The sequence below is a fragment of the Amborella trichopoda genome, chromosome 6 (assembly GCF_054954075.1).
Source record: "Amborella trichopoda isolate Santa Cruz 75 chromosome 6, AtrichopodaSantaCruz75HAP2 v2.0, whole genome shotgun sequence".
Classification (NCBI taxonomy): Eukaryota; Viridiplantae; Streptophyta; class Magnoliopsida; order Amborellales; family Amborellaceae; genus Amborella; species Amborella trichopoda.
The window spans coordinates 42,415,011-42,442,207 of record NC_142341.1 but is presented as its reverse complement, the minus strand read 5'-3'; the positions used below and the strand labels follow the sequence as shown (position 1 = coordinate 42,442,207).

The 27,197-nt window shown below is 39.2% G+C and overlaps 1 protein-coding gene across 5 annotated transcripts in view; it reads right to left on the bottom strand.

Moving 5' to 3' along the window:
* Positions 1-27,197, bottom strand: part of LOC18429945 (NADH dehydrogenase [ubiquinone] 1 beta subcomplex subunit 2-like) — a 91,581-nt gene that overhangs the window by 473 nt on the left and 63,911 nt on the right. For 3 of the 5 annotated variants that reach the window (XR_016058601.1, XR_016058602.1, XM_088870928.1), the window contains 2 exons: positions 20,696-20,831; positions 127-530 (listed from right to left, as the gene is read on the bottom strand). Coding sequence is in view for 2 of the 5 variants with exons in the window: in XM_088870928.1 (XP_088727054.1) it covers positions 495-530; positions 20,696-20,831 (172 nt within the window). In the remaining 3 variants the exon portion in view is untranslated. Of the gene's footprint in view, positions 1-126; positions 531-20,694; positions 20,832-27,197 lie in introns of those variants that run through there. The other 2 variants (XM_088870929.1, XR_016058603.1) reach the window with 2 other exon arrangements.

The following is a 27,197-nucleotide window of genomic DNA, read 5'->3' as shown; positions in this document are numbered from 1 at the left end:
GTTCATCAACAAAGCAATTGTTCATAAATCACGTATGATATAGAAAAAAATCATGATGTGGCTCCATCCATATTCATCCAAAAAAAGAATGTAGCACGCTAAAAAATAGATACTGAAGCATTTCAATTGAGTTAACTATTTTTTTATTCAAATTTCAATTGAGTAACTTAGCAGTTATGACTGAAAATACCAACTTAAACTCCATTTCTAAACCAAAAAGACAATTTCCAAGTTCTATAAAAATATTTCACAAATTTATATATAATATTAGAACCGTGTTTCCAAAATGTAGCTCCTTTTTTTATGCCAAACCCCACAAGCTGCCACTTACATGCGCACACCTCTTGCGAGTGCTGCCCCTTCATCTACAGACAATGAATCTTGTCCCCCATCCAAGTTACTAGTATCTTGCATCATAGAATCGGCATCACACTCTTCCGAAAAAGTGTTGGTGCCACAGTCATCGATATTTAGGGAAAATGACATTATTGCGTTTAGATAATCCATTTCTTTGTCCCAGGAAATGAATCCTATAAACAGAAATACAGAATTATCTCAATATGGTTTTTCAATTGTGCCATTTTAACGGATTCCAACATGGTGAACATGGACTGTAATCTATGCTAGCAGGTGCCTAGACAAAGATGCCAAAAAATAAAAGAAGACATAGAGAGCGAGATAGAGAAACATAGACACAAAAATAAGTTTAACAATTATAAAGGGTATAAAGGATACAATTAACAAGAAAGGAAAAGGTTGACAAGCAAATACAAGAAAAGTAGAAAAGGAACCCATTGTCAATGTTACATGAGAAAGCTAAGTTCTCAATAGAAGTAAAAACAAATGGATAGCATTCATCCACATAACAAGCATAAATGAAACAGATATAAAAACATAGACACATGGATATCAAAACTTCTGATTGAATATGCATTCTCCATCTTCTTTTCCTTACAAACCTTGAAGTGATTGAAATTTTACAATGGGTGCAGCAATTAACGCACTCATGCATATTTATTTTATTGTCAAGAATAACATCAAGTGCAGTTCTCATATATATGACTAAATTATTAAGAAAGATCATTGCATTTTTACATAAAACATTATAACTCTAAATAAGAAGCTTGAGGCTGTGTTTTTCATAGTTTTCCGGCTGTATGACATAATTATAAATGTAAATAAAAATTTCCTGCTTAATAGTTGATTAACAGTTTAAAAAAACAGTTAATACTTAGTAGTACATAAATGAGGACCTTAAATTAAGCATTATACTAAAAGGGATTGTCGGCCACATTAATCCAATAAACAGCAGTACCAAGAGACTCTGCAAAAGAATCCTATACTGATAAACATTGGCACATTGGCTACCAACAAAATGGAAATTCCAAAAGTGAGTATTGAATGCATGAGGTATAGCTACCAAAAGCAGCAGACCGCTCAAGGCACATTAGTGAAGATGAAATTCAACTTCGATAACTACTTATGGGGAAGCACCTACTCCTCTATCAACCATAATAAGAAATAAGTTGCACGTATTACAGAAAATGCAGCTAATGTAATAACAGATTCTTCCTAAAACCATAGAACCAAATCAAAGCGTTAACTTACAGTTAGAACAAGGCACGAATTGAGAGCTCTGTTGTAGGTCACAGTTTTAAAGAATATATAAATACCCCAGTTAATCCAGAAATTGGCAGATCGATCTCTTTCACATTCAAGGCATAATAAGCGAGAATCACAAACAATGGACCCCAAAATATGAATTAATTTACCCACTAATAAAAAACCCGAAAAAATTAAGATTAAGAGAGAGGATATATCTGGTTTGAGTGGAAAACTGATAGAGATCCCTAAAAAAACACAGAAAGAGATGGAGAAATTTCAAAAGCTGCCCTACAAAAGAAAATTGACATTGAGAGAGAGGATATCAGGTTTGAGTGTGAAGCTGATAATGATCCCTAAAAAAATCCCATACAGAGAGATGGAGAAACTTCAAAAGATGCCCTACAAAAAAAAATCAAGATTGAGAGAGTGGATATCTGGTTTGAGCGAGAGCATACCTAAACCTTGAAAATATGGAGATAGACAGAGAGGGAGAAACTGAGAAATATATACTCTTTTCATTTGTTACGGCCATTTGTTTGATCCAAAATTTGAAATATACACTCTTTTCGTTCTAATGAAAAATCACAAAAAATCAAAATTTGAAAACACAACTTAGAAAGTATTTTTTTAGCCCAATTAACATAGATCGTTCATTTTAGTGAGACACTTAGCTCTAGGCCTTAGAAGGATTTTTTCATATACAATTTTTTTGGATGGCTTTGTTATCATTAGATGAACAATGTTAAAAAAAAAAAAAAGATTTTTGAGTTTATAAAGGCTAAGATCTTGAAATCACCAAATGAATGGTCTAAATTCGTTTTTCGAGGGGACTCATTTTGACCATATCTAGAGTTCAAATTGAATTTTTTTTTTTGGGGATTGATTATTGAGATGAAGAGAGAGTGTGTGCAAAATTTTGGGTCATACAAATATCACAAACATGGTATTCTAGAAGTGTTGTTGTATTATACTATGATACAACTGTTGCATGAAATCACTGCCCATATATATATATATATATATATATATATATATACATACAGTGTTTCGCCTTTTGCTTAAAAACCGTCACGGACTTGTGGCGATCCCCCAATATTTTTTGCTTCAAATTTGCATGACAAAAATCTAGCCATGGACACGTTAAGTCCGTGACGGTCTTTAATCCAAACCGTCCGAAAAATTCGGACGGCACTGAGCTTATGGGCGAAAATACTGCTCATTTTCGCTCATAGATGTTTTGTAGTCTCTTTCTATATATATATATATATATATATAGTAATGATCCTTTGAGACCCTCCCACACCCATGTGTGTAGGACCCCAAAGGATCGCTATTAAATTTGGTACAGATCTCTAGAAAAGTTATCACATGGGTGTGGGACTTGATTTTTCTAGAGATCTGTGCCAAATTTAATAGCGATCCTTTGGGGTCCTACACACATGGGTGTGGGAGGGTCTCATAGGATCATTACTCATATATATATATATATATATATATATATATATATATATATATACAGTGAAAACTTGCTATAATGTTTACCATAAGTATGTAAATATCAAGCTATTATATTTGATTATTTCTTGTAATATTTTATAATAATTTAGACATAATAAGAGTATGCAAAGGAAGGGTAAAACTGATATGTCAATTACTAACCACTGTGTGTGGTTGTGATTGCCTATTTTGATACTAAATATTATTTTGAATTGCATGACATTACATCATATTCTTATAAAAACTTTTTTATAAATTTGTACAGATACATCGAAAAGGAAATTGTAAGAGAGCTTATACAAACTGGAAATTTACAAGTAACAAACTGTAAAACAGACTAACTGTAAAAGTAACAGACTGTATACAAAAAGCAAACTTACTGTTGACATATGCAATAACTGGAAAAGAGTTTCCAGTGTTGAGGGCAATATGAAGGGAGAGAGCGAAGATTACAATCACACATGCTAGGAATATTGAAAAGGAGGAAAAGATAGAACCTGGAAATTAAAGTGAATATGTGACCTGGTATTCATGAGCTATGAGGTCAGGATAGTTGTTGCAGTAAATGGAGCAGGTAGAAGACAGAAGAGTATCTTCTGAGAGAGAGAAGAAATGAGAGAAGTGCAGAGAAGGGATGAGAGAAATGCAGAGAGATGAGAGGAGAGCGTCGGAGGAAGAGCTCCTGAGTGACCTGGTTGATCTAAGTGAGGGGAAGACCTTATATAGGTGAGGCGAGAGGAGATTGCTTCATTGCGAAGGAAGCAAAAAGAAATACGGTTAAAACCAAAAAGAAGATATTGTCAACGGAAGAAAACAAAATGAAAAAGAAAAAGCAAAAAGTCTTTTGTCTTTGTCGGCGGTAGTGGACAAAGAGGCATCGGTGAATAGTATGCAACTTTGTCTTTTATGTCGGTGCGAACACTGTTGGTATCCTGAAATAATAATCGTTTGTCGTTTGTGTCGGTGAGGAGCATCTTGGCATAGTCTTGGTTTGTCGTATGTCGGTGGAGAGCATCTTGATACAGTAATATGAGTGAGTGGTAGTAATGAGTTATGGTCGTTGACTGAATTCGTCTGGATCATCTTCTTCTTCAGGGTCTGTTTCTTTCAGGGGAAAGTATCTATTGTTGTGAGCTGGTGATGACTGTACGGTCTCATCTGATGAGACCGGCTTTCTTCCTGCTTCTGCAAAGATTTCCTTCATTTGTTGTTCTAAGGTTTCTTTGGAAGCATTCGGGTTTGTTTGTAGCATATTTTTCAAATAGGTGGGGAAATCAAAGGAAGTATTGGCTGTATTATGCCCACTTAGACTCAAATTATATATGGGTTTTTGTGGAGGTATGCGTTTGGGAACTATGGTTGTGGGATCCATATTAAAGATGTCCCACCATTTTACTGAGATGGTTTTTCCCAAGCGTGGGATATAAGTATGGTCGGCTGTATTATTGACAGAGATTGAGTATTCCCATTTCATAATCTATGGGAGTTGGTATAGTGCAACAAACTATAGGTGATTGTCTGTATTATCATCACTATTATTGAATATAACAAATTGTTCATGCACTTTTTGGAAAGCAGGAGGTAAAATTGCAGTAGTTGATCCCCAAACTAAAAACCAATTTTTAAACCAATTGGGGAATCTTTCAAAAATAGGTAGGCGAAACTGAATATACCAACTATGAGTGTTGTTTGGATTTTGGTAATAAAACATTTTATGCCATGCCTCTATGTATTCGGCATACTTGTAATATTTGTATGAAAAATCAGGATTATGTAATTTTTTGCCTTGAGCAAGATTGCAACCCCACTCATCATAAGAAAGCAATTTCTTCATCTGTATTTTTGAATATGCAATGACTCTGGTATTTTGCTGGTAGTAATGGACAACAGAGATGGATCCTGTTTCCATAAGAATGGCTTCATAATACTTACGAGTTTTGACTCCATTGGTTGGATTCAAATGGTTGATAAGGTATAATGGAGCAAGTTTGATAGGGTCCATACTAGTATGGTGGTCATCTATTGTAATATCCATAAGGTATGCTCGTTCAATATATGCAGATCGAGGAATGGTTTTGATTGAGCTGGAGTATAGGCGAGAGTGGATGTATTTGTGTCAGGATAGGTGATTTGGTGAACAGGAGAAGGGGAAGGTGAAAGGGTTGCCAAAGGCGGGTTCTCACCTTCAAATGGTATTATTGCCAAAGGGCGTTTCTCATTGCGAGAGGAATTGCTACTAGAGCCCATGAGAGTAGGTTTGTTAGACAGAGTATTATTATTATTAGCTGCAAAGAGCTGTAGTGCAAGTGAAAGTGGTGTATCGTCGTCGGCGTCAGTGTTGCCCCCCCAGTAAAAATTCACGGGTTAAAAAATCAGGAAGGGAATTAGAAGACCCGGGAAGGTGTTCAATAGTAAAATCAAAGCCAAAAAGTATAGCTTGCCAGCGAGCAAATATTTGTTTAGCAACAAGGTTTTGAACATCTTTTTGCAGAATATCTTTGGCGGCTTTGCAATCAGTTCGAATAAGAAACTGTTGATTGAGAATATCACTTTGAAATTTGGTGACGCAATGGACTATTGCAAGTAATTCCTTTTTCACCATAGAATAGTTTCGTTGGGTTGGATTCCAAGCTTTAGAGGTATACCTGAGTAGTTGTTCATGACCATCTATTCGTTGTTTGAGGATGCCTCCTAATCCCAACTCTGAGATGTTACATTCAATTATTTTGAAAGCAGTAGGATGAAGAAGAGAAAGACAAACAAGGGTTTTGACTTTCTGTTTGATTATTTTGACTGCATTGGTATGAAGATACGTCCAAAGTGGAGGATTCTTTTTTAATCTATCATGTAATTTAGCATCTAGCGCAAAATTGGGATAAAAATCACTAACATAATTTAAGCATCCTAAGAACCTTTGAAGTTCTTTTTTATCTAGTATTTGATCAGGAAATTTATCAGCAAATTGGATGGATTGATCTATAGGAATAATAGTACCATTATGGATATTATATTCTAGAAATCTAATGGTTGTTTTGAATAAAGTAATCTTTCTTGCGAATACAACTAAGCCAGCATTCTGGACTGCATGAATAAAAGTATTAATATGTTTAATGTGTTCATCTATAGATTCGGAAAAAATTAGAACATCATCAATATAAACTATCATGAATTGATAATAAGCATTGAATACATCATTCATTATTTTCTGAAATTCTGATGGAGCATTTTTTAGGCCAAATGGCATTACATTCCATTCGTATTGTCCAAAGAGTACATTAAATGCTCTTTTATATTTATCTTTTTCTTGAATTTGTATTTGCCAGTATCCTGACTTCATGTCAAATTTGGAAAATATACAAGCATTGGCTACACGATCTAGTAAATCCTTTTTATTGGGAATAGGATATCTAATCCATTGTAAAACCTTATTTAGAGGTTTATATTTAATGATTAATCTTGGACCTCCTCGTTCCTTTTCAGCATTTTTACAGCTCCATGGTGATGCGCTTGGTCTTATGAGCTTTTTTGCTTGGAGGTCAGCTATTTCGTTTCTACACATGTCTAATAAAGTAGTATTCATTTGTATTGGGCGAGCTTTAGTAGGGATTTGCTTTTCATCAAATCCAGGTTCATATGTAGACTAATACTATGTTTTTTCCTTTCTCAAAAAGCATTGGGATGCTCACTACAAATAGAGGTTTCTATCTGTTGTTGAATGGATTGAATCTTTTGTTGGATAAAAGGATTCTGGATTTGTTCTCCCACATATTTATATTTAATTTCTTGTTTTAACGTACAAAGAAAGTTTTCTTTATTTTGTAATTGACTTTTGATATTATTGATTTCTTTTAATTTTCGTTTATGAATGAAATCAAAATGTATTGGTACATTTTGATAATTAGAAGATATTCCTGTTTGATCTATTGATAAGGGATATAGCAATGTAAGGAATGGGACTCCAAGAATCACAGCTTGGCTGAGTCCTTTGACCATGATAAATGGTGCGTTAATACATTGTTGATTATTACAAACAGAGCATTTGATAATTTATAATTAATAAAGAGTCTACTGCCATCTGCAGTATTGAGGATTTGAGTTGTTTTGTCAAAATATTTTGTTGGCACTAATCCTTCATTGATGCAATTAAGGTCAGTACCTGAATCTATTAAAGCTGATGTTTGAAAGCGGTAATCTTCAGCGACTATAATAATGACTTGGACAAACCATTTTTGAATCATGATTTTATCTATCAAGTTTAAAGAAGAAGTTGTGATCAGAAGTGGTTTAGCTTCTGAAGTGTCTGGTATATCTTCTGGTGGATCAGGACTATATGTGGTAACAAGATGATTGAATTCAATTTCATCTGTATCTGAATTTTGGTGAGGTAAATTTTTTAATTCTAGGATTTTAATTCTATTTTTTAATTGATGAACCTCTTTCTTAACTTCTTTGATTTCATGTTTAAGGTCTGAAATCGAAGGTTCTTTTTGTTTAGTGAAGTGTTGTTCACTAACTCTTTTCATAATAGAAGCAAAATTATATTCATCTGGTGTTTTACTAATAGGAGGTGTTTTTGCTTTTGTTTTAGCTAAAGTAATAAATTTGGTAATCACAGATCTTTTTTCTTTTGAATCTGAAATTTTTTCTATGAGATCTAATATTAAATTATCTTCTTGAGTAAGCATATGAAGATTATGTGTGGGTATAGGACAAGTGCAATTGGATTCTTCCATTTGATGAGATGATTCTGTATCAGTAGAAGAATCTGAAGAATCAGATGATTCTGTCCATATTAGGTCGTCATCTTGAATATTTCCTATAAGTGATTCAGTCGAATCTGATGAGGTTGTATCATAATTGATTATATTATATAATTTTGATTTGATTGATTCATCTAGGTGTAATGCTTCTATTTTCTTTTTTAGTTTACATTGATGTTTGTAATGGCCAACTTTTCCACATTTATAACATGCGGGAAGTTTCTTTTTATGTTTTGTATTTGGAGAAAACCTTTTTATAAATTTATTTTTAGACTTTTTATATTTTTTCTGGACTTTATCTGACCTATATTTGTCTTTCTTATATTTTTTCTTTTTCTTATATAATTTTTCAGGTTTAGTATTTTTTCTATCTAAATGATAAACAGACTGTTCACAAAAATCACCAAGTTCTTTACGCTTGGTAATTTGTTGTTTATCAAGTTATCTTTTGAGTTTGAGATCAGTACATAAAGCTAAGCCTTCAGCACATATTTCTGCTGATAATTCTCCAAGTGTATAAGCAACATATATGATAACTCCATTATGTTTCTTTCTTAATCTCTCTTTGACATTTTCTACAAATAGGTATAGTAGACCAGCAATAAATTTTTCTTTCCAATGGTCTAACTGACAATTTTCTCGTATAAGTAATCTTGAGAAAAAGACACCCTTATACCATTTATAATGGGATAAAGTAGGACAGCGAAGGTTGGACAGCAGATCTTCTGATCTTGCTGCTAATAGGGCTGTACTTCCTACAAAATGTAATGTAATAGTATAGATTAAGGTGTTTACTGCATCACTTTTCGTATAAATTATTTCTTGATTTTGTTCATTTCTGACGGTCCATTGTCTTGTATTGGTGAGGATTCTGTTTTTTGTTTCATCATCAACATAGAAATCCCACCATCCTCTTAACCAGCCAGTGAATCCATTGACTATTGCTTTGGCAACCTCTTGATCTGGATTGCCTGCCATTTTATTTGTTGAAGCAAACATTGTCATATGTCTCATGACATCTAATATTTTTAGTTCAGATAAACCATCTATTGTCCAGTTGACTATTGATCTTCCTGAATAGGAAACTGCTTGTTGTATAGCATCTTCTTCGAGTTGTACATCAACAGGTGTAGGTCTCTTATAATATGGTAAGGTTGTGATTGGTTTCCATGCTTTACCATATGCTATTCTATTTAAGTCAATAGGTGAAGTATCCATAAAAGCAGATTCTTGGTTTTGTAAAGTATCTTCTATAACTGGTTCCTCTGCTTGGAGCATCATAGTCTCATGCTCTGGTATCTTTGTTTTTCCTCTATCAGAAGATTCTGGGATAGTAAGTAATGGTTCAGAATGCTAGGTATTGGTGTAGGAATACTAAGTTTGGGAGAGGGTATTCCTCTAATATCTAATTGGGCTAATTTTGATATTAACTGGTCCATTAATGTTTTATTATTTTCTCCTATATGAAATTTATTTTTATTAAGTTCTGGAGGAGGTTTGTACAAAACTGCTTTCGGAATAGAAGGAGTTAGTCCCTTAGTTTGGGGAGTGACTAATCTTTCTATTCGTTCTGCTTGTTTTCCTAAAGATTGTAAATATAAATTTGTATAATTGTTTTGTTCTACTTTGTGAGGTATTAGTTCTTGTTTTTTACCTATTTCTTTTGGTAGAACTTTATATGGTGTGGCAATAATATCATATAGGGATTGTGGTGGTTCTCCTTTGTTTACAGGGGTTATTACTCCCTTTAATATTATACTTTTTTCAGGAGGGTCTGTACTAGCAGTAGTAGTCCCATCCGTACTAATGTATGTTTTTACTTCTATTGTTTGAATATTATTGAATTGAGGAATGTTTATTTTATATTGAGTACATATTTCTTGTAACCATAAAAAAAATCCTTTTGTTTCTCTTTCTTTTTTCAAGAATTTGTTATATTTTTTATGGAATAATTCTATTAACCTGGGTTGGAATGTTTTAAGATACCATTCCCTAATCCCTTGATTTTCTGGAGCAAGATAATCTTGTTTGACATAATTAATATCTATTTTTTGCTTTTTTCTTTATAGTTTAGCAGTTAAATATTCTTCCATATATGCATCATTGTTGATATCTTCTTCATCTTCTACTTGTAATGTAAGTATTTGAAATTTAGCTATGTCAGGTTCAGATGTATATGTGGGAATGACTACGTGATCAGCTGTGCGTTTGACTCCTTGTAATTGGAAGACTGAAGATGTTGTAGGTATTGATGGATGAGGAACTATTATAACATCGGGAGTGGTATGACAAGATTTTCTAGCAGGTACTATTGGTTTTTTATTTCTTTTCCTATTGATATTTATATCATCCTGTACGACTGACTGTTGAAATTTTATTTCAATATTTCCATCTTGATGTTCTATTATTTGGTTAGGAATATTATTCATAGGCACTTCTCTGAGCTGGTTTGCATTTTGCAATGCCCATGATTGAGGTAGAATAATATCGGACCAAGTAATGGTTTTTGGTATAATTGTATTTGATTTTTCTATATTAGTTTGGAATAATATAGTTTGATCTTTCTTATCAGCTTTTATAATATTAGGACAAAGAGTATTCATTACTTTATAATAAATTCTGTATACTATTGCTAAATTCTGAGAACCATGTGTCATACTAAATCCATGAGTTTTCAAATTTATAGTTAATATATCTAATATATTGGGTCTGTTAATGAAACAGAAAAATTTGGAAAACAATTAAAATATATGGGTCCACTACATAGACTGGATTCCACCATGCCTAGGAGTGAGTCTGAAAACTTATTGTGTCTTGTATCTCTTAAGCATACAAGCACTGAAGTGTTTAACCCAGCAATCTTCAGGAGAAACGGACACATTGTTTCCTCCAACACCCTAGTTTTGGTATAGGTGCCGTACACATAGTGGATGGGGAAAGGCGTCTTAAAATCCCCTGGGAAGGCTTCGCTGTCCACTATGCCATTTCCCCCTTCATCTCCCTGATAGGCTTTCCCCCTAGACATGACTCCCATGCCGTAGTAGATGATGCACAAGACCGGCTGTCCAAGCACGTACTCTCGCCCCGTCGCCATGTCGCAGGCCATATAGAACGTGCCTGGACGTATAGTGTCTACTCCTCCCGGGAGAGCGAACTTGCAAAAGAAGAGCACTAAGTACGCCACCAGGAAGACGTGGTCGTTCCCACTTTGCAACTCAAATACTGGAGGGGTTCCCTTCATGGGTGCTTTCCCCTTTCTCCTTGAGCCCGGACCAACTTCATCAGTGCAGTCTCCGCAGAAGAATGCCACCCACTGAGTGAAGGACACGTGTCCATTCTGGGACTTGGAGTAAAGCAACTGGAAATTCTAAACAGCTCCTGAAGTCCAGCTGGTGGTTCTTCTTTCCCGACCCATTCACCTCCAAAAGTGATTGAGTTTGGGGGCGCGTACATAGAACCGATGAGTGGGAGCCCACCGATGAAGTGCAGATCTAGCAGCGAAATCCCTGCCTCTCCATGACCAAGCAGCCAGGTGTTACTGGCATGGCTCCAAGTTTCCAACAATACCGTGACAGTGTTAGAGCAACACTCATAGTAGCCTGCCTAGCACTGGATGGCGGCTGGCAGGAAAGCGCGCTTCAGAATGCCCCGGTAACGGCCCAGCACTTTATGGTCCATGAAGAATATCCTTTTAAATATTGGTGCCCCCCTTACACTCAGAGACCAACAGAGGACGACTTCAGGCCCGTGCTCTTCACCATCCTCTTGCCTAAGGTAGGCAAGTCCTCACCTAAGGCCACATTCCTATGCAAGCAGTGGAAGAGGCCTACCCCTTCTTCCAGCCTTACATTCCCGTCGCTATCTTCTTTGACCTTAAAGCGGATGGGGTCACTAACAAAGGTGACACTCGAAGGCCACCTTGGTTCACACAATGCATCAGTGAGCCAGATGGGCTCACCCCTCACCAAGGTTTCGCCGGTAAAACGTGTTGGTGCCAAGTTCCCCTACCCGTGAAGGCTGAGCCATGAAGCTAAAAGCCAAGGTTTCGCTGCTGTGTGCAAGTCACTGAGGGGCAGTGTTACCGCCGTGCGCAAAAGGCAAGGCTATCGCCGGCTGCGTAAATAAAGACTGGCGCCGGTTGTCCTGTCTACAAATGCTAAGTCGAGCAACTACTGCCGTCTAGGTTCCAAAGGCGTAGCACAGGCTTCGTTTGCAAGGGCATATCACCGGCTGGTTGCTTAAAGCTTAACGCCGGCTGCTTTGGTGGAGGCTTTGTTGTCTACCCACTGAAGTAGTAGCGTCGTGCGTCGACCAAGGCACAACACTGTCGCCCGACCAAGAGGCTATCGCCGACTGCTGACTCAAGACGCAACTCCGTGTGCCAACCCAAGGAGTTATGTTGTGAGGGGCTAACGCCGCACGCGTTCAGCGTCGGCTGCACTCAAGCTATTCGCACGTGTCACCTTGCGCCCCGAGAGCACCGCCTGACAATTGCCACCACGGCACGGCCTGATGCACGTTTCCCACCTGCGGACTGACAGCGGTTCTCCCCGCGACTGCCCGACGACCTGCAGTTGTTCACTTTCTCAGTGACCTTCGGTTGCTCACCAGGAAATCGTCTCCCCGCTCGCTGAAAACCAGCTGTGACACCATTTCCACTACTTCCCGATGCCGGAAACACTTCTGCTCACTGCTGCTACTCTCCAACTACTCCCAAGTGACGGAAAGCCACCGAAAAAAACTGAGAATCCATGAAAATGCCCCAGCAGCCCTCGCTTGCCTCTTTCCCACCTCTCCACTATCCCAAGCATCACTGCCGAAACCTCAGTTCGCCTCGGCAAGCTGCCTGTTCCTCAATTCCAGCGGCGACAACCACCGCAACTATCCCTGTCTTCCCTACCGGTGCTCTTGCTTCCCAGCCGAAACCTTCTCTAGTTTGCCAGGCTGCCTGCAAAACCCTCACCTGAGTACTCTGTTGACACCGGAGTTCTCGTCGGAAGTCCTTTCCTCTCTCTCACGGTTACTGTTTTACTTGAGATTAAAATAGTGAAAAATGGGGTTAATCCCCTTATTTAGGCGAAGCTTCACCAAGGTACCCCTCACAAAGCAAGAATACCAGACAGGTCACTAAAGGCCAATCGACGATGGACTAGACCGGGTCAGGCTCAGACCCGAGGCTCGAACAGAGGTTTACCGTCGACTGCGCAACACCGAGCACCAACCTTCATATGGGCTGGACCGGGTCCGGCTGAGACCTAAGGCACGAATAGAGGCTTTCCATTGTCTGTGCAACGCCGAGCATTGACCTTCAAACGGGCCGGACCGGATCAGTCCCAAGCCCGAGGCCTGAACGCAGGCTAAACGATGGTTGTGTTCCGTATCGCCGAGTGTGACTAACACTGCGCGCCAGTACTACTGCCGCTTGTGCTAGCGCTATGTGCGCCAATGACTATCGACGCGTATGTTGCTGCTGTCCATGGCTAGCACCGCGCATGTCTGAACTTGATCATCACTGTGAGTATTCTACCATTATCCTCAGTGGAGTTGCATCAAAGCCGCAACCTCTGTCATCCCCAGTGGAGTTGCATCTAGGCCTATCCACCCAGGCCATGACTGGTCATTCCCAATGGAGTCAAGAGGAAGCCATTGTTCCTCACCCCAGTAGGAACTACACCCGTACTGCAGCCCATTGATCCTCGGCTAAGGTCGTGCTTACCTTTTCAATCCCTTGTGGGTCAGTCGCATACCAAGCTATCCTATCCCCAAGAGTCGGGTTACCTTCCATGAGCCTATTCCCCATGGAGTTCCTTAGGGAGTCAAACTTGTCCCCTAATCCACAGTGAAGTCTGCTTCTCATCTAAAACCCCTGCTATCATTTTACCCCCAGGAAGTCAAATTACTATCCACAGACCTATCCCCCATAAAGCTTCACCTACTGGACAACCCACACCATGGTCTGAATTACATGACCTTAAACTGCACATCCTTGATCCGTGCCGCATGACCTTAAACTGCACAGCCTTGATCTAGATGCAAGACCCTAAACTGGATGGTCCAAACTATATGACCTTAAACTATAGTGGAGGTCTAGTTGCACGACCTTAAATTGCTGGTCTTAGTTGCATGACTTTAAAACTGTATAACCATGGTCCAAACTATATAACCTTAAACCATAGTGCATGTCTTGGCTGCATGACGTAAAAACACTTAGCACCATGGTCCAAACTACATGACCTTAAACTGTAGCAGAGGTCTAGTTGCACGACCTTAAACTGCATGGTCCTAGTTGCGTGACTCTAAACTGCATAACCACGGTCCAAGCTATATGACCTTAAACCATAGTGCACATCCTCACCACATGACATTAAACTGCTTTGTACAAGTCCCAGAGGCATGACCTTAAACTCACCCCCACACACGTGCACACGCCCTTTATGTGCATATTCACGCATGTCTTCCCAAACCGACCTGTCCATGTGCGTGCATCACCTTCATCACCTCCCCAGTAAATCTATCTTCCTCCATTACAATTCATTATTCCCCAATGAGTCTCACCCGTGCTCACAAAACAGTGAACTATCCCGCCATCCATACTCGTCGTCAGCTAGTGGGTCACCAATTTCCACCCACCATTCATACATCATCCATCTTTCATAGGTAGCCTCGTGCTACTCCCCAAAGTGAGTCAAAACCACCACCATACTCACTCCATGGCCTCAACAGACTGTCATTCATCACCACCATGGTCTAGTTGTATGACCTTAAACTGTAGTGCACGTCCTGGCCGTATGACGAAAAAAAGCTTCGCCCAGGTCCTAAAGGCAAGACCTTAAGCACGCCTTCACAAAAAAAAAAACGAAGAAAAAAAAATATAACAGGCATGGTGTATACCTGAACAAGGGAACGCCATGAGTAAAAATGATGGACTGGCATGGTCACGAAACCATAAGTAAGAGACTTCTGTGAATAAAAACCCGAGCATGGTGAAAACCCAAAAGGGCACCGTGAGTAAAAATGAAAAATAAGGGTGAACATGGCTGAAAGGTGAGCCCCGAATAAAAGGAAGTTGGTGAAAACCGTCTCTACGGTGCCGCTTCCCAATCCAAGTGAAAAGCCGCAAAGGACGCTTGGACCCATATATAGGTTGATGCAGCACTCGCCTCAACAGGCGGCTTCAGGCTACATTCAAAAGAAAAATCCCTAGTGTCACAATACCAGGATCCAAAAATACGAGCATCAAGCAAGATTCTGATGGCCCGAGTCCACTTACAAAAAGGACTCGAAAGACAGAAGACTCACCAATAAGGCAAGACAAGTCTCATGAGGAAGAGCATTATTCCCACGAGGTTACAAACACACTCCACAATGCTAAAGACGCCCCAAGAAAGCCAAAGTCAGCCAGAACTTGGACCTGTTATGCAAACAAAACTGCAAGCAGTAGGCAGGGGTTATTCCCACAGCTGGTCACCTTAATAAACTGAGGTACCCTGCCCACTGAGTACAATCTGGTGCACCACACAGACGGACGCCAACCAAAGGCCCTTCAGCACACCATTTACAACAAACAACAAAACAAACAAACCCAGACCAAAATGGGAAAAATGCCCTTCAGCATGGCACTTGACTATAAAACGGGCCTGATTCTGACCAACGGGTCCGTACAAAATCCTCAGCTGTCAGAATCACAATTAGTCCCTTAAAGGTGAGGACTTCGACAGAATCCCTTAAAAAAATCTCTCCTCCCCCTAAAGTCTCCACGGATGGACCGGTACATTGCATCCAAATGTCTGAGCATCTTAGTTACAGCATTGCGTGGATCTGCTCGGCGTTCACGTGGTCCTGTGGCTAGGAAGAAAAAGCTAATAAAGCCGAATGAAATTTTTTGAATGTTGTCCTTCTTGCTTCTTTTGAAGCACAACATTTGGCAAGTCAAGCTGTTTGAAGATATTTTTCAGCACCTTGGGTCCCTGATGTGGAATAAAAAAGAAGCCGGTCAATAAAGCTTTGACAAACAGTGGAATTCTCGACAGTCTCAGAATTGCCCCAGAACGAGTCAGAATGTTCTTAAGCACTTCAAAAGGCCACTTGCTAAGTTTTGTTGCAATCCGACACCTCTAAAGCAGTGCAGACAAAGAAACAATTTCGGAAAAATCAGTCTTTAGCACCCTGAAACGGACCCCGTAACTAGAGCTCTATTTTCGACGCGTCAAATTATTGTAGGACCACTGCCATTGGATCCGGCAGGGTCGAAAACCCCTACAGGTCAAGTTTCGGCTTAATCGGACACACCAGGACAAAGTTATGGGTAAAAGACCAAAAAGGGATAAGCTGCACACTATTCCCGTGCGCGCTCCCTGTACCAAATCACCATTAAAGGTGGTTGTTTTTACAGTCTCGGGCAATGACTTTCGGGGGCCATATCCCACTTTTCTGGAGTCGAATCACGCTCAAGTTTTGTGAGCGTGTTCGTCTTGTCAAGACGAGCGTTTTGATATGTGGTACGTTACGTGACGACGCCCAAGCGGGAAGAAAAGCTAGAGAGAAGTTGCTAATCAGTGAAGAAAATTGCAAGAAAATCGGCAGCGACACTCCTTGCTCGAGCGGCCAAATCACGGCTCTCGCTTGTCGGATCGACGTGAGACCAGTTCCATTGTGTGCGTAAGGTCTAATGTTATCCCTGGTCCGAACCCCGTATATGATAAACGGTCAAATTTCGCACACAAAGCCAGTAAAGTGACTGTAAATTCCATTGCCGGAATTTCAGATTCCAGCCATAACCCAAAAGTTACGAAATCTTCATCTGGGCACGAAATTGAGCTGCGTTTGTTGCCACGCGATCGTGATGGCATGCTTAGTGTGATCCAGCGAAGAAATCACAAAGAAACATCAAGGAACGACCACACTATCCATCCGAAGTTCTCAAGATTCATCTAAATTTTAAGTCACATGATCGTGGCTTAAAAATACGATCTATGGCTCCAAGTTGATATCAAATCGATCGCCATGCCAATCCCTATAAGAAAACAACCATCTTTTTTACAAACGGGCATCGGAGCAACCCCGGATCATCCACAGAAGATCACGTATGTTCTAGAGCAGCAACAAAGACTGTTATGAAATTCTATGAATTGTTAGGCAGGGGTAAAACAGTCATTTTGCACCCATGATTGGGCCCAATTCTATAATTCAAAATAATTTTAATTATCATCAATTGAGATAGTTTTTAAGCATCCACCCATGATTGGGCCCAATTCTATAAATACATGCTAAACCTAATTGTAAAGGGTTCTTCTCGGATTCCCCCTGAGGCATTCAACTGATCAATAAAGTTCATGTTTATTCTTTGAATTCGTGGGTGCGTCATGGAGAGAGAGAGAGGAGAGAAGAAAAGGGCCGATACCCTTTGCTAAGGTAATTTTATCTGTCCTCTCGTCTTTATCTTATCTCTCCTCTCATCTATATCTCTCTCGTCCTTTGTTTTTTTTCTTTTCTCTCTCTTGCTTCCTCTCACTTTTCTTTCTTCTTCTTTTCTCGGCTTTTCTCTCTTCTTCTTGGTGAACACGTATGGCGGTGGCAGAGCCGTGCATGTAATCCTCTTCCTTCTCTTTCTCTAACCCACATGGCGATGGCAGCGCTGTGTGTCCCATTCTCTTTTTCTTCTTCTCTTTCTTCTTCTTCTTGATCTCTCTGTTTCTCTCTGACTGAATGTGCATGGCGATGGCAGCACCATGCATGAACCTCTCTCTCTATTTTATTTTCTCTATCTCACACACACAACAATGGTAATGCCGTGTGCATTTTCTTCTCTCTTCTTCTTCTTCTTCCTCTTCTCCTTTCTTTATTCTCTCTCTTCTTCTTCTTCCTCTTCTCCTTTCTTTATTCTCTCTCTGCTCTATCTTTTTCTCTGTCTCTCTCAGTCTGAACACGCACGGCGATGGCAACGTCGTGCATAAATCTCTCTTTCTATTTTCTTCTCTCTCTGACAAACACGATGGTGGCAGCGCCGTGCGTACCTCTTTCTTCTTCTCTTTTCTTAATCTTCTTTTCTCTTTCCTAATCTCTCTTTCCTTCTTTCTTCTCCGGTTCTTTCCCAATTTCTCCCCTCACTTTCGTTTGCCCTCTCTTTTTCCTTTCTTTTCTTTCTACTTTCCTTTCCTCTTCCTCTTTCCTAAAATCGTCTTTCCTCCTCCCTGTCTTTCTTGCCTTCACTCTGATTTCTTTTCTCTCTCCCCTCCAGTCGTGCACGGTGATGCTCATCGCTGGATATGACGTTCTCAGTATTCCTTTATTTTCTAGAAATATGCACAGTGAGTTAGGCCTTAACCCGAGTGGCGGGCCGGGCCTCTGTCCAAATTTCTCCATTCTCATGTGGTGCATGGTGATGCCCATCGTCGCGCATGACATTTATTTCTCATTCCTACCTCTTTCTCTGTCTCATTCCTACCTCTTCTCTGTCATGGATGGCAAAAGTCCATCGCCGTCCATGTTCTTTCTCTCTCGTCTTTCCTCTGTAATGGACGGCGAAGGTCTATTGCCGTGCATGTTCTTTCTCTCTCATCTTCTCTCTATCATGGACGGCGAAAGTCCATTGCCGTCTATGTTCTCTCTCCTCTTGCTTCTATCATGGAAGGCAGAAGTCCATCACCATCCATACTCTCTCTCTCATCTTCTCTCTATCACGGATGGAAAAAATCTATCGCCATCCATGTACTTTCTCTCTCCTCTTTCTCTGTCATGGACGGCGAAGTCCATCGTCGTCCATGCTTTTCTCTCTCTTCTTTCTCTCTACTTCTCTCTCTTCTTTTACCCCTTTTTCTATTCTCTCTCTTTTCTTCTCTCTGCTTTTCTCTCTTCTCTCTCTCTTCTTATCCCTCTTCTTTCTCTGTCTTCTTCTTCTCCCTCTCTCATTTGATCAAGGGACAAATCTAGCACTGTCATGGTAGTCTCGTCATCGAGCAGTATTGCCGTCGTGCCGGTCTAAGTTACCGTGCCCATCTTGCTGCCACGTTGAACTAGCCGTTGTGCCAGACTGGTCGGTGTTAGTGTTTTGTCGTCGAGTAATATTGTCGTTGTGCCGGTCGGCGTTACCATGCCCGTCTTGTTACCACGTCAGGTCAATCATCATGCCAATCTAGCCACTTGTTAGGCTGGTCACCCCGGTCTAATGTCTCTTTCTTTTCTTTTCTTCTCTCTTCTTCCTTCTCGCAACCCTCATCTCATCATTTATTTTCTTTTCTTCTCCTTTGAATGTGCACGCCTATGTACATTAAAGACAAGGTGGGGTCCCTTGACCCACTTGGCTTGTAAAATTAACCATGTGTGTGTGATTGCAAAAACAGGATAATACAGGCTAAGGGAGGCAATTCCAAACCAGATGTAGAACTGGGGGGCTTTCTTCGTGATCTAAGAGGGTGCCCACGTGAGCCAGCCCAACTAAGTCCTGAACCCACCTTAAATTCCTCTCTCATCGGTTGGTATACCTGTCCGGGCTCCTGAGCGAGGTTCTAGAGAGAGCGATCTCAAAGTCCCAGGTTCCCCCGAAACCTGAGACGCATGCCGCCAGATCATCCAGATCTGGAGGGCGAGATAGTGGCACCAAACTAGGCCCGAACAGGGAAAAATCTGAATTTATAAAAAAAACTCGTGCCGAGTTATCGGGGCTGCTAGCCAAAGTCGCTGAATATTTAAATTTTACAAACTCTCGTGAGCTTTCTCCTTTTTAACATTTTCTTTTTTTATGGACATCAAAAGGAAGGTTAAGGAAAGCCTTGGGCACCTGCAAGGATGAGTAGTAAGTTGTCAGTAAGGCTCTCTAGATGATAATTTCATAATCTTCCCCCCAGCCCACCATGCCCCAACCCACCCCGCCAAAAAATAAATTAACATAAAATAAAATAAAAAGGAGTAAAGGACATAAAAAGAGTTGGAACTACGGTTTTCGTAAAAGAACTACAGAGTTCCCTCTCCCTCCTCTCTCTCTCTCTCTCTCTCTCTCTCTCTCTCTCTCTCTCTCTCTCGCTAAACTTTTGATTTCAAAATTGTTGCCACAAAAATTTAAAGAATCGTCATGATTCTTAAAAAATTGCCACAAGGGACTACGGATCACGTATTTCTTGCGGAGATATTTGGTGTGAGTTAGGTGATGCCTGCAACTGTGGGTGGATTGTTAGCATGTTGAAGTGGTGATATCCTTTGGAGTAGTGATTCAAAGCTAGCTATTAATCAAAGCTAGACAAATCTAATTGACATATTTTGCATTGTTTTATAAATAGAAAAAGAATATTCAAATCCCACAATTGTTTTGAAGGAGTTAGTAGACCGAAACTTAAATATTTTCCTTTTTTCCTTTTCTAATGAAAAATCAAAACAGAAAAGCAGCAGACTCATAATTTGACTCAGTTTGCTGAGTCTTGATCCAAGTTCAAATTCTTTCACTCTCAAGACAAATACGAGAGAATACGAAATGGTTCTCATTTGGCTATTACGGCTCCCATATACAAACTGCAAAATACAGGTAACAAAGCTAAAATATCGTTAGTTCCTTACCGACAAGAGAATGTAAAGAATCATGAAAGTAAGTTAAAGGCATGTAACACCTATGTGATACAAATGCAACTTACAATAACGACCAGATTTTATGTAAACAAACACAGAAGGAACATACAATAAATTATGAATTAATTAAAACAAGAACTACATTTGTTTGTGTATTTTACAATTTGAATAAATTTGTCGGTCATTCATAGCCAATTAGATTGTGAATCTAATTCATGCAAAAAGTCTGGATTATGACCATTTCCCAAAAGAAGACCACCATATACTTGCAAACTCACCATGGTATTTGCCCCTTCTTCCCATATAAGACCACCATAAGCAATGCTTCTAATTTTTCCACCTGCTGTTCCCTCCGATTCATACAGAGTGACATTCAAACCATGTGATTTCAGCCTATATGTTGTGGTAAGCCCACTGAAAATCAATACAGTGAATTTCGAATCATAACAGGCAGGAGCACACATGTACGCAAAGAAAGTCAATCTTAAAGAAAGAAAACAGAAGTTTTGGATGTCATGCATTCCTAAGAGACTGAATCTACTAGTCACATCAATCAATTTGATGAGACCAGATGTACAGAACTTATAAAATTGACCAATTAAGCATCAGCAATAAGCGAAAGTATTTTCAAGCTAGTTATTGTGCTTATATCAGAGGCCTTACAATATCTGAGTGGAGAAACATTAATCCCTATGTAATTACAACCCATAATTCAGGGGTCAGCATTGAACCCATATCTCTTTGTTTTGGTTATGGATGAGGTAAATAGGCATCTATAAGAGGAGGTATCGAGGTTTATGTTGTTCGTGGATGACATAGTTTTGATTGATGAGACTAGAGGCGGTGTCAACACAAAGTTAGAACTTTAGAGGGATTCTCTAGAACCTAAAGGTTTTAAAATTAGCCGGACTAAGATAAAATGTGTGGAACGCAAGATTAATAATAATCAGAATAGAAACGAGGAAGTCATTAAAATTGATGGCTAAGAAATACTTAAAAGAGATTATTTTCGAAATCTTGGATCGATAATTCAGGAGAATGGAGGAATTGATGAACATGTTGCACATAGAACTAGAGTTGAGTGGGGTGAAGCGGAGAGGTGCATCAAGAGTTTTATGTGATCTCAGCATACCAATGAGACAGAAGGGGAAGTTCTATTTGATGGCTGTAAGATTAGCCATGCTTTAAGGGATAGAATGTTGGGCAGTCAAAAAACAACATATCCCCTAGGATGAGTGTAGTTGAGATTAGGATGTTGAGATGGATGAGTGACAAAACAAGAAATGATAGAATATAGATTAATACATCCGAGGGAACTTAGTGGTGGCTCCAATAGACAATAAGATGGGGGAAAGTAGGCTTAGATGGGCTGCAATGTGCAATATATACCTAATACAGTGCCGATTAGGAGGGCAATTTGGGTTCAAATAGAAGGCTCCAAAAGGGAAAGAGGAATACACAAAAGGACATGGATAGAAGTCGTGAACGTAAATTCGGACGTCTCGCCGCCTAGGCGGTATGCTCTAAGGGGGCCCATCTAGGTACTCAACACACCCTTCTAGGCAGCGTGAAAGGCGGGTGCCTAGGCACCACCTCAACCCACAGCAGAAAATGGCACTCGACCATTCAGTAAAAATGTCTTTTTACCCCCAAAAAAGGGGGAAAAGGGCTTTGTGGGGCAAGAACATTTTTAGTGAAGTTTAGAGTGAGAAAAACCTTGAAAAACAAAAGATTTGAAGATTTATAGAGAAATCAAAATTTATTTCAACACCTCGAATGGTCACGAAATTAAAGGATATTCATCCCCAATCTGTTTTAGGCTTATAGTTGTTCTAAAAGAGGAGATTTGGGAACCAAAACATTTCGGTTTGGCCCGATATCGATCCACTTGAAGAAGGTTGGTATATTTCAATAGTTTTGATTAGGTTATGTAGGTTTTTTTTTTCACAATTTCTTATGATGTTACTCTTTGCTATTTGTATGTTTTTTTTTCATAATTTATGATATACATTTGATATGATATTGAGTATTTGGATTATTATTTTCCCATTTTGATATTTAGTTTGGGTCTTTGGGAAAGCAATTCAATGGAAAAAGCCCATTGCTCCCAAATCGAATGAATATTGTTTTTTCTGTTTACTTTTATACATGAGTTTACTTGTATAATTTCATATACCATAATTTTTATCCCCATAATATTTTTTATTAGTTAGTTTAACAATTGCTTATTAAATAATTGCATGCATAAAATGTTTTTTTGATTTTGTGTTATTTCATTGCAATTTTAATATGTATGTTTTACCTAGATTTATTTTTTGGCTTGATCATGCTTGCTTTACTTCGTCCTTGGATTGTTAAGAACTCAAGATATTAAAGGATCAATGTAACAATTATTTCTACTCCATTTCCTATATGTAATTTTTTAGATGACCTTTTTTATTTTATTTTAGATGACTAATTTGAAGTTTCAAATATTTAGACTAGTAGGTTGTAAATTAATCTTGCTTTTGTGCATGTATTTATAATTATCACTTCTTGTAAATATTTTCATGTTTGACTTTGTTGTTTCTGTGTAATTTTCAGGCTTAGGTGTTAGGATGATACTTGATAGATAAGGGTTGTAGGTGAAATGTCTTCCTCTGCTTCAAGTAAACAAAGTGGTTCGGGTTGGAAATATGGACATTGTTCCAACCCTAGTGACAAGAATAAAGTAGCATGCAAGTTTTGCAAAAAGGTGTACAATGCTAGCATTAATGGATTGAAAAAGTATTTAGCCGGTGTATAGTTGTTGGAAACGCCTAGGAACCGGAATCGTGGAATCGTGCCTAGCAAGCAGTTTCCCGTTATAGGAATCGTTGTCCGTACAATAGGAATCGCTGGGAACAAGATTCTTAATTTTCAGGAATCGAGTACGATCAGAATAGGTCCAAGTTTCATCCACATATGGAATCGAGATTCCGGCCTCCATGGAATCGAGGTTCCCATCCCCTTGGGTTCGACACACCAAGTGTCAAGTTTCATTATCATGCGGAATCGAGTTTCCGTCATCTATGGAGTCGAGTTTCCGACATATGCGGAATCGAGTTTCCACCATATGTGGAATTGTGTTTCCGACATATGCGGATTCGAGTTTCCATCATTTATGGAATCGTGATTTTAACATATTTGGAATCGAGTTTCCATCATCTATGGAATCGTGTTTCAAACATATTTGGAATCAAGTTTCTGAATTATATGGATCACAGATCCATGCTGCTTTGAGATCGAGAATTACAATAGTGGAATCGAGTTTTCGACATCACTTGATTCGAGTTTGCAACATATGTGGTACATAGATATGTCGGTGTGTAGAATCGTGATTCTAACATATTTGGAATCAAGTTTCTGAAGTATTGAAGGGGTGAGTTGGTCAGGCGTCACTGGGTAAACTTCTTAGACATTAGGAGTACTGCAATACCGTTTAGAAAGTGTCAGGTGTCATTGTGTAGATTGTTTAGACATTAGAGGAGTTTGGGTTTACTCAAGCTCAAGCCATGACAGTGTGTGGTATAGGGCCTATAGGCGGTGTCGCAGCTACAATGCTGCATGTTGTGCATGAAGGAAAGATGGTGGCATCGACATGTGTTAGTGTATCATCTGAGGGAGAATGTGGTTGGCAAAGCCAGCACTGGAACACCAACTCGCCCCTTCAAGAGAATGAACTATCAAATTTAAATATTTAGAGTTTTAAAGTACTACTACTAACTACTAAACATGACGGTGATGTCTTTTGCAAGTAACAAAGGCGGTTATAACTTAATAACTATCGGAGCATTTGAAGATTAGATTTTTGGGAATAGATTTTTGGAACTGAGCAAAATAACATTACTAATAACCATTTTGCAATCGGTAGTAAAGCACTAAGCAATGTTGCAAGGCGAGACGTTGTGCAAGTGACTTGAGCAATTCACATAACTATGAACAAGTAAAGAAACTATAGCAGCTTACATCAACGCAAATATAAGAAACATAATAAAGATAACTAAAAAAACAACACAACCTCATTAAATTCCTTCTAAAATACATGCTTTATAAATAATAATACCCCCTTTTAGTACACATGCCACCTAATGCTATCGTTTGGGACCTTAAAACATGATATCCACTAGAAAATAAAGCATTACTTTTGTGTTATTATTTACAAGTAACCAATGTTTTATATGGTGTAGATGATTCAAAACCCTGACGAAACGAGCTCCATTACATGTAGAATCATGTATCATTTAACATGGAATCAAGATTTAAACCTCGCTGGAAGCCAGATTCAATCTATTTGGGAGCGTCTACCCACAATTAGGGGGTTCAAATTTCTCTAGATCTGTTGGATCGAGATTCCGAAATTTAGGAACCGAGATTCCGAAACTAAGGAATAGAGTTTGCTTGATTTTGAAAAATGTTTTTAAAAGAAGTGTTGAACCGAGATTCCGATATTAAGGAAACAAGTTTCCTTGGTTCCGAAAATAGGTTTCCAAATATGTGAGGAATCGAGATACCGAAATTAAGGAACCGAGTTTCCTATGTTGCAAAAAAAGGTTCCCACCTAAGTACGAAATCGAGATTCCGAAATAAAGCAATCAAGTTTCCGAGGTTCAAAAAAACGGTTTCCGTGGAGTTTCCTCAACGGAAACAGGTTTCAAAACCGGAATCGCGTGGTCCGAGGAGAGATTCTGGTAACTATGACGGTGTAAGAGGGGAATTAGCACCATTCACCCAAGTCCTTACAGAGGTCAGGATAGAGATGCTAGATCACTTGGAAGGGAACCAAAAGAAGAAAGAATAGGTCAAGAAGGGATATCAAGACATCAAGACCTCTGTAAACATCCTTGGAATAGATGAGGAAGATGAAGAGGAAGAAGCCTCCATAAGTAGACCAATTACCATTGGGCATAAGAGACCTCGAAGACCAGAGCCTCTTGATACATTCTTCCCTCCTCCTGATTCCGACGTGGTGGTTTGCGAAAAGGAACAGGCACAAAGTACTCTAGAGAGTCATTTGAAGAAGCAAGATAGAAAAAGGGTGAATTAGTATGTGGTTCGATGGTACTTTCAAGCGGGTCTCCCATTTAATACTGCCAATTTAAGGAGTTTTCATGCTATGTTAGAGGTAGTGGGGCAATTTGGCCAGGATATAGGCCCCCTACATCTAATGAGATTAAGGGGCCTTTATTGAGGTAAGAGGTAGAATTAACAAATGACTACCTAAAGACCCACAAGGATTCTTGGGGCAGATGACAGGTGACTAATATGACATATTGGTGGACTAACAGGAGGTCTAATAGTGTCAGAAACTTATTAGTTAATTGCCATAAGAACTGTTTTTTTGAAGTCTATTGATGCATCCGATAAGATTCATGATGCCGCCTTCATATATAATGTTGTGGATCAGTGCATTGCAAAGGTGGGGGCGCACATGTTGTGCAATTTATCACAGATTTGGCTAAGTCCAATATGGCAACTGCTAGATTACTGGAGGTTTCGAGCCTTGCACGGCTCACTGTATAGGTCTCATGCTTGCGAAAATTAGAACAAAGAAAGTGGTGCATGAGACAATAGAAAAAGAGCTATAATAGTTTTGGCAATGATGTGGAAGTTTACAGATGGGATTGACTTGGCGAGGCTGGGGGTCACTAGGTTTACCTTTGGATTCTTTGAATAAGCAAAGGGGCAAGCTTCGAACCATGTTTGTATCTGAAGCATGGAAGGGGAGCAAGTGGTCTATGGAGGTTAAGGGGAAAAAGATCGATGACATTATTATGTAACCAAGTTTGTAGTGGGATTCAGTTTTTCTTTGATATTTTTGAGCCACTTGTGAAAGTGCTTAGCCTTGTTGATAGTGAAAAGGAACCGGCAATGGGACATATTTTCAAAGCAATAGAGGTTACAAGAGAAGAAATCAAGCAGCACTTGAAGAAAGATGAAAAACAATAAGGCCCCACCTTGAAAATTGTAGATGATAAGTGGGATAAGCAGCTAAAGAGACCCCTACACCTAGCATGGTATTTTCTCAACCCTGCATATTTCTAATTTGATCCTGAGATAGAGAGAACAGATTCCATCATGGTAGCATTTAACAATTGTGAGTCTCCACCCTGACTCAAATGTTCAAGACAAAGTGTCAATGGAACTTGACTTATATCATTACTCTATGGTGACACTTGGGACAGACATCGCAATAAAGAAAATGACAAAGATAAATCCATGTAAGTTGTTACTCTATGGTGACACTTGGGACGGACATCGCAATAAAGAAAATGACAAAGATAAATCCATGTAAGTTGAAGATGTATTTGTCATTTAAATTTAACTTGACTCCACTTTTTAAAATTCTAAATTTACACAGATATATATATTCTACTTATTTTTATTTTAAAATGTAATATAGCCTTTTGGTGGGCCAACCATGGACAAACTGCCCCCAACTTGCAAAGGATGCCGCAACGGATTTTGAACTTAACTTGAACATCGTCTGGCTAGGAGCGCAGCTTCAACACATTTGAGAGGGTTTGCATTCTATTTACCCCTACTTCTATCAATTTACGAAGAACAACTTTCTCAATACTTTTTTTTTAACTAAAGAATTGGAATTGAGCAACGGTAAACTATGAAACAAGTGCATACAAAGAAGAAAAATAGACTCGAGCAGAAGAGACTAAACGACCTTGTTTAGAGAGAGAGAGGCGTGCTGCTCAAGGCGTTCAGTACAATCAAAGGCTGAAGGAGAGCCATCTAGAGCGATTTCAA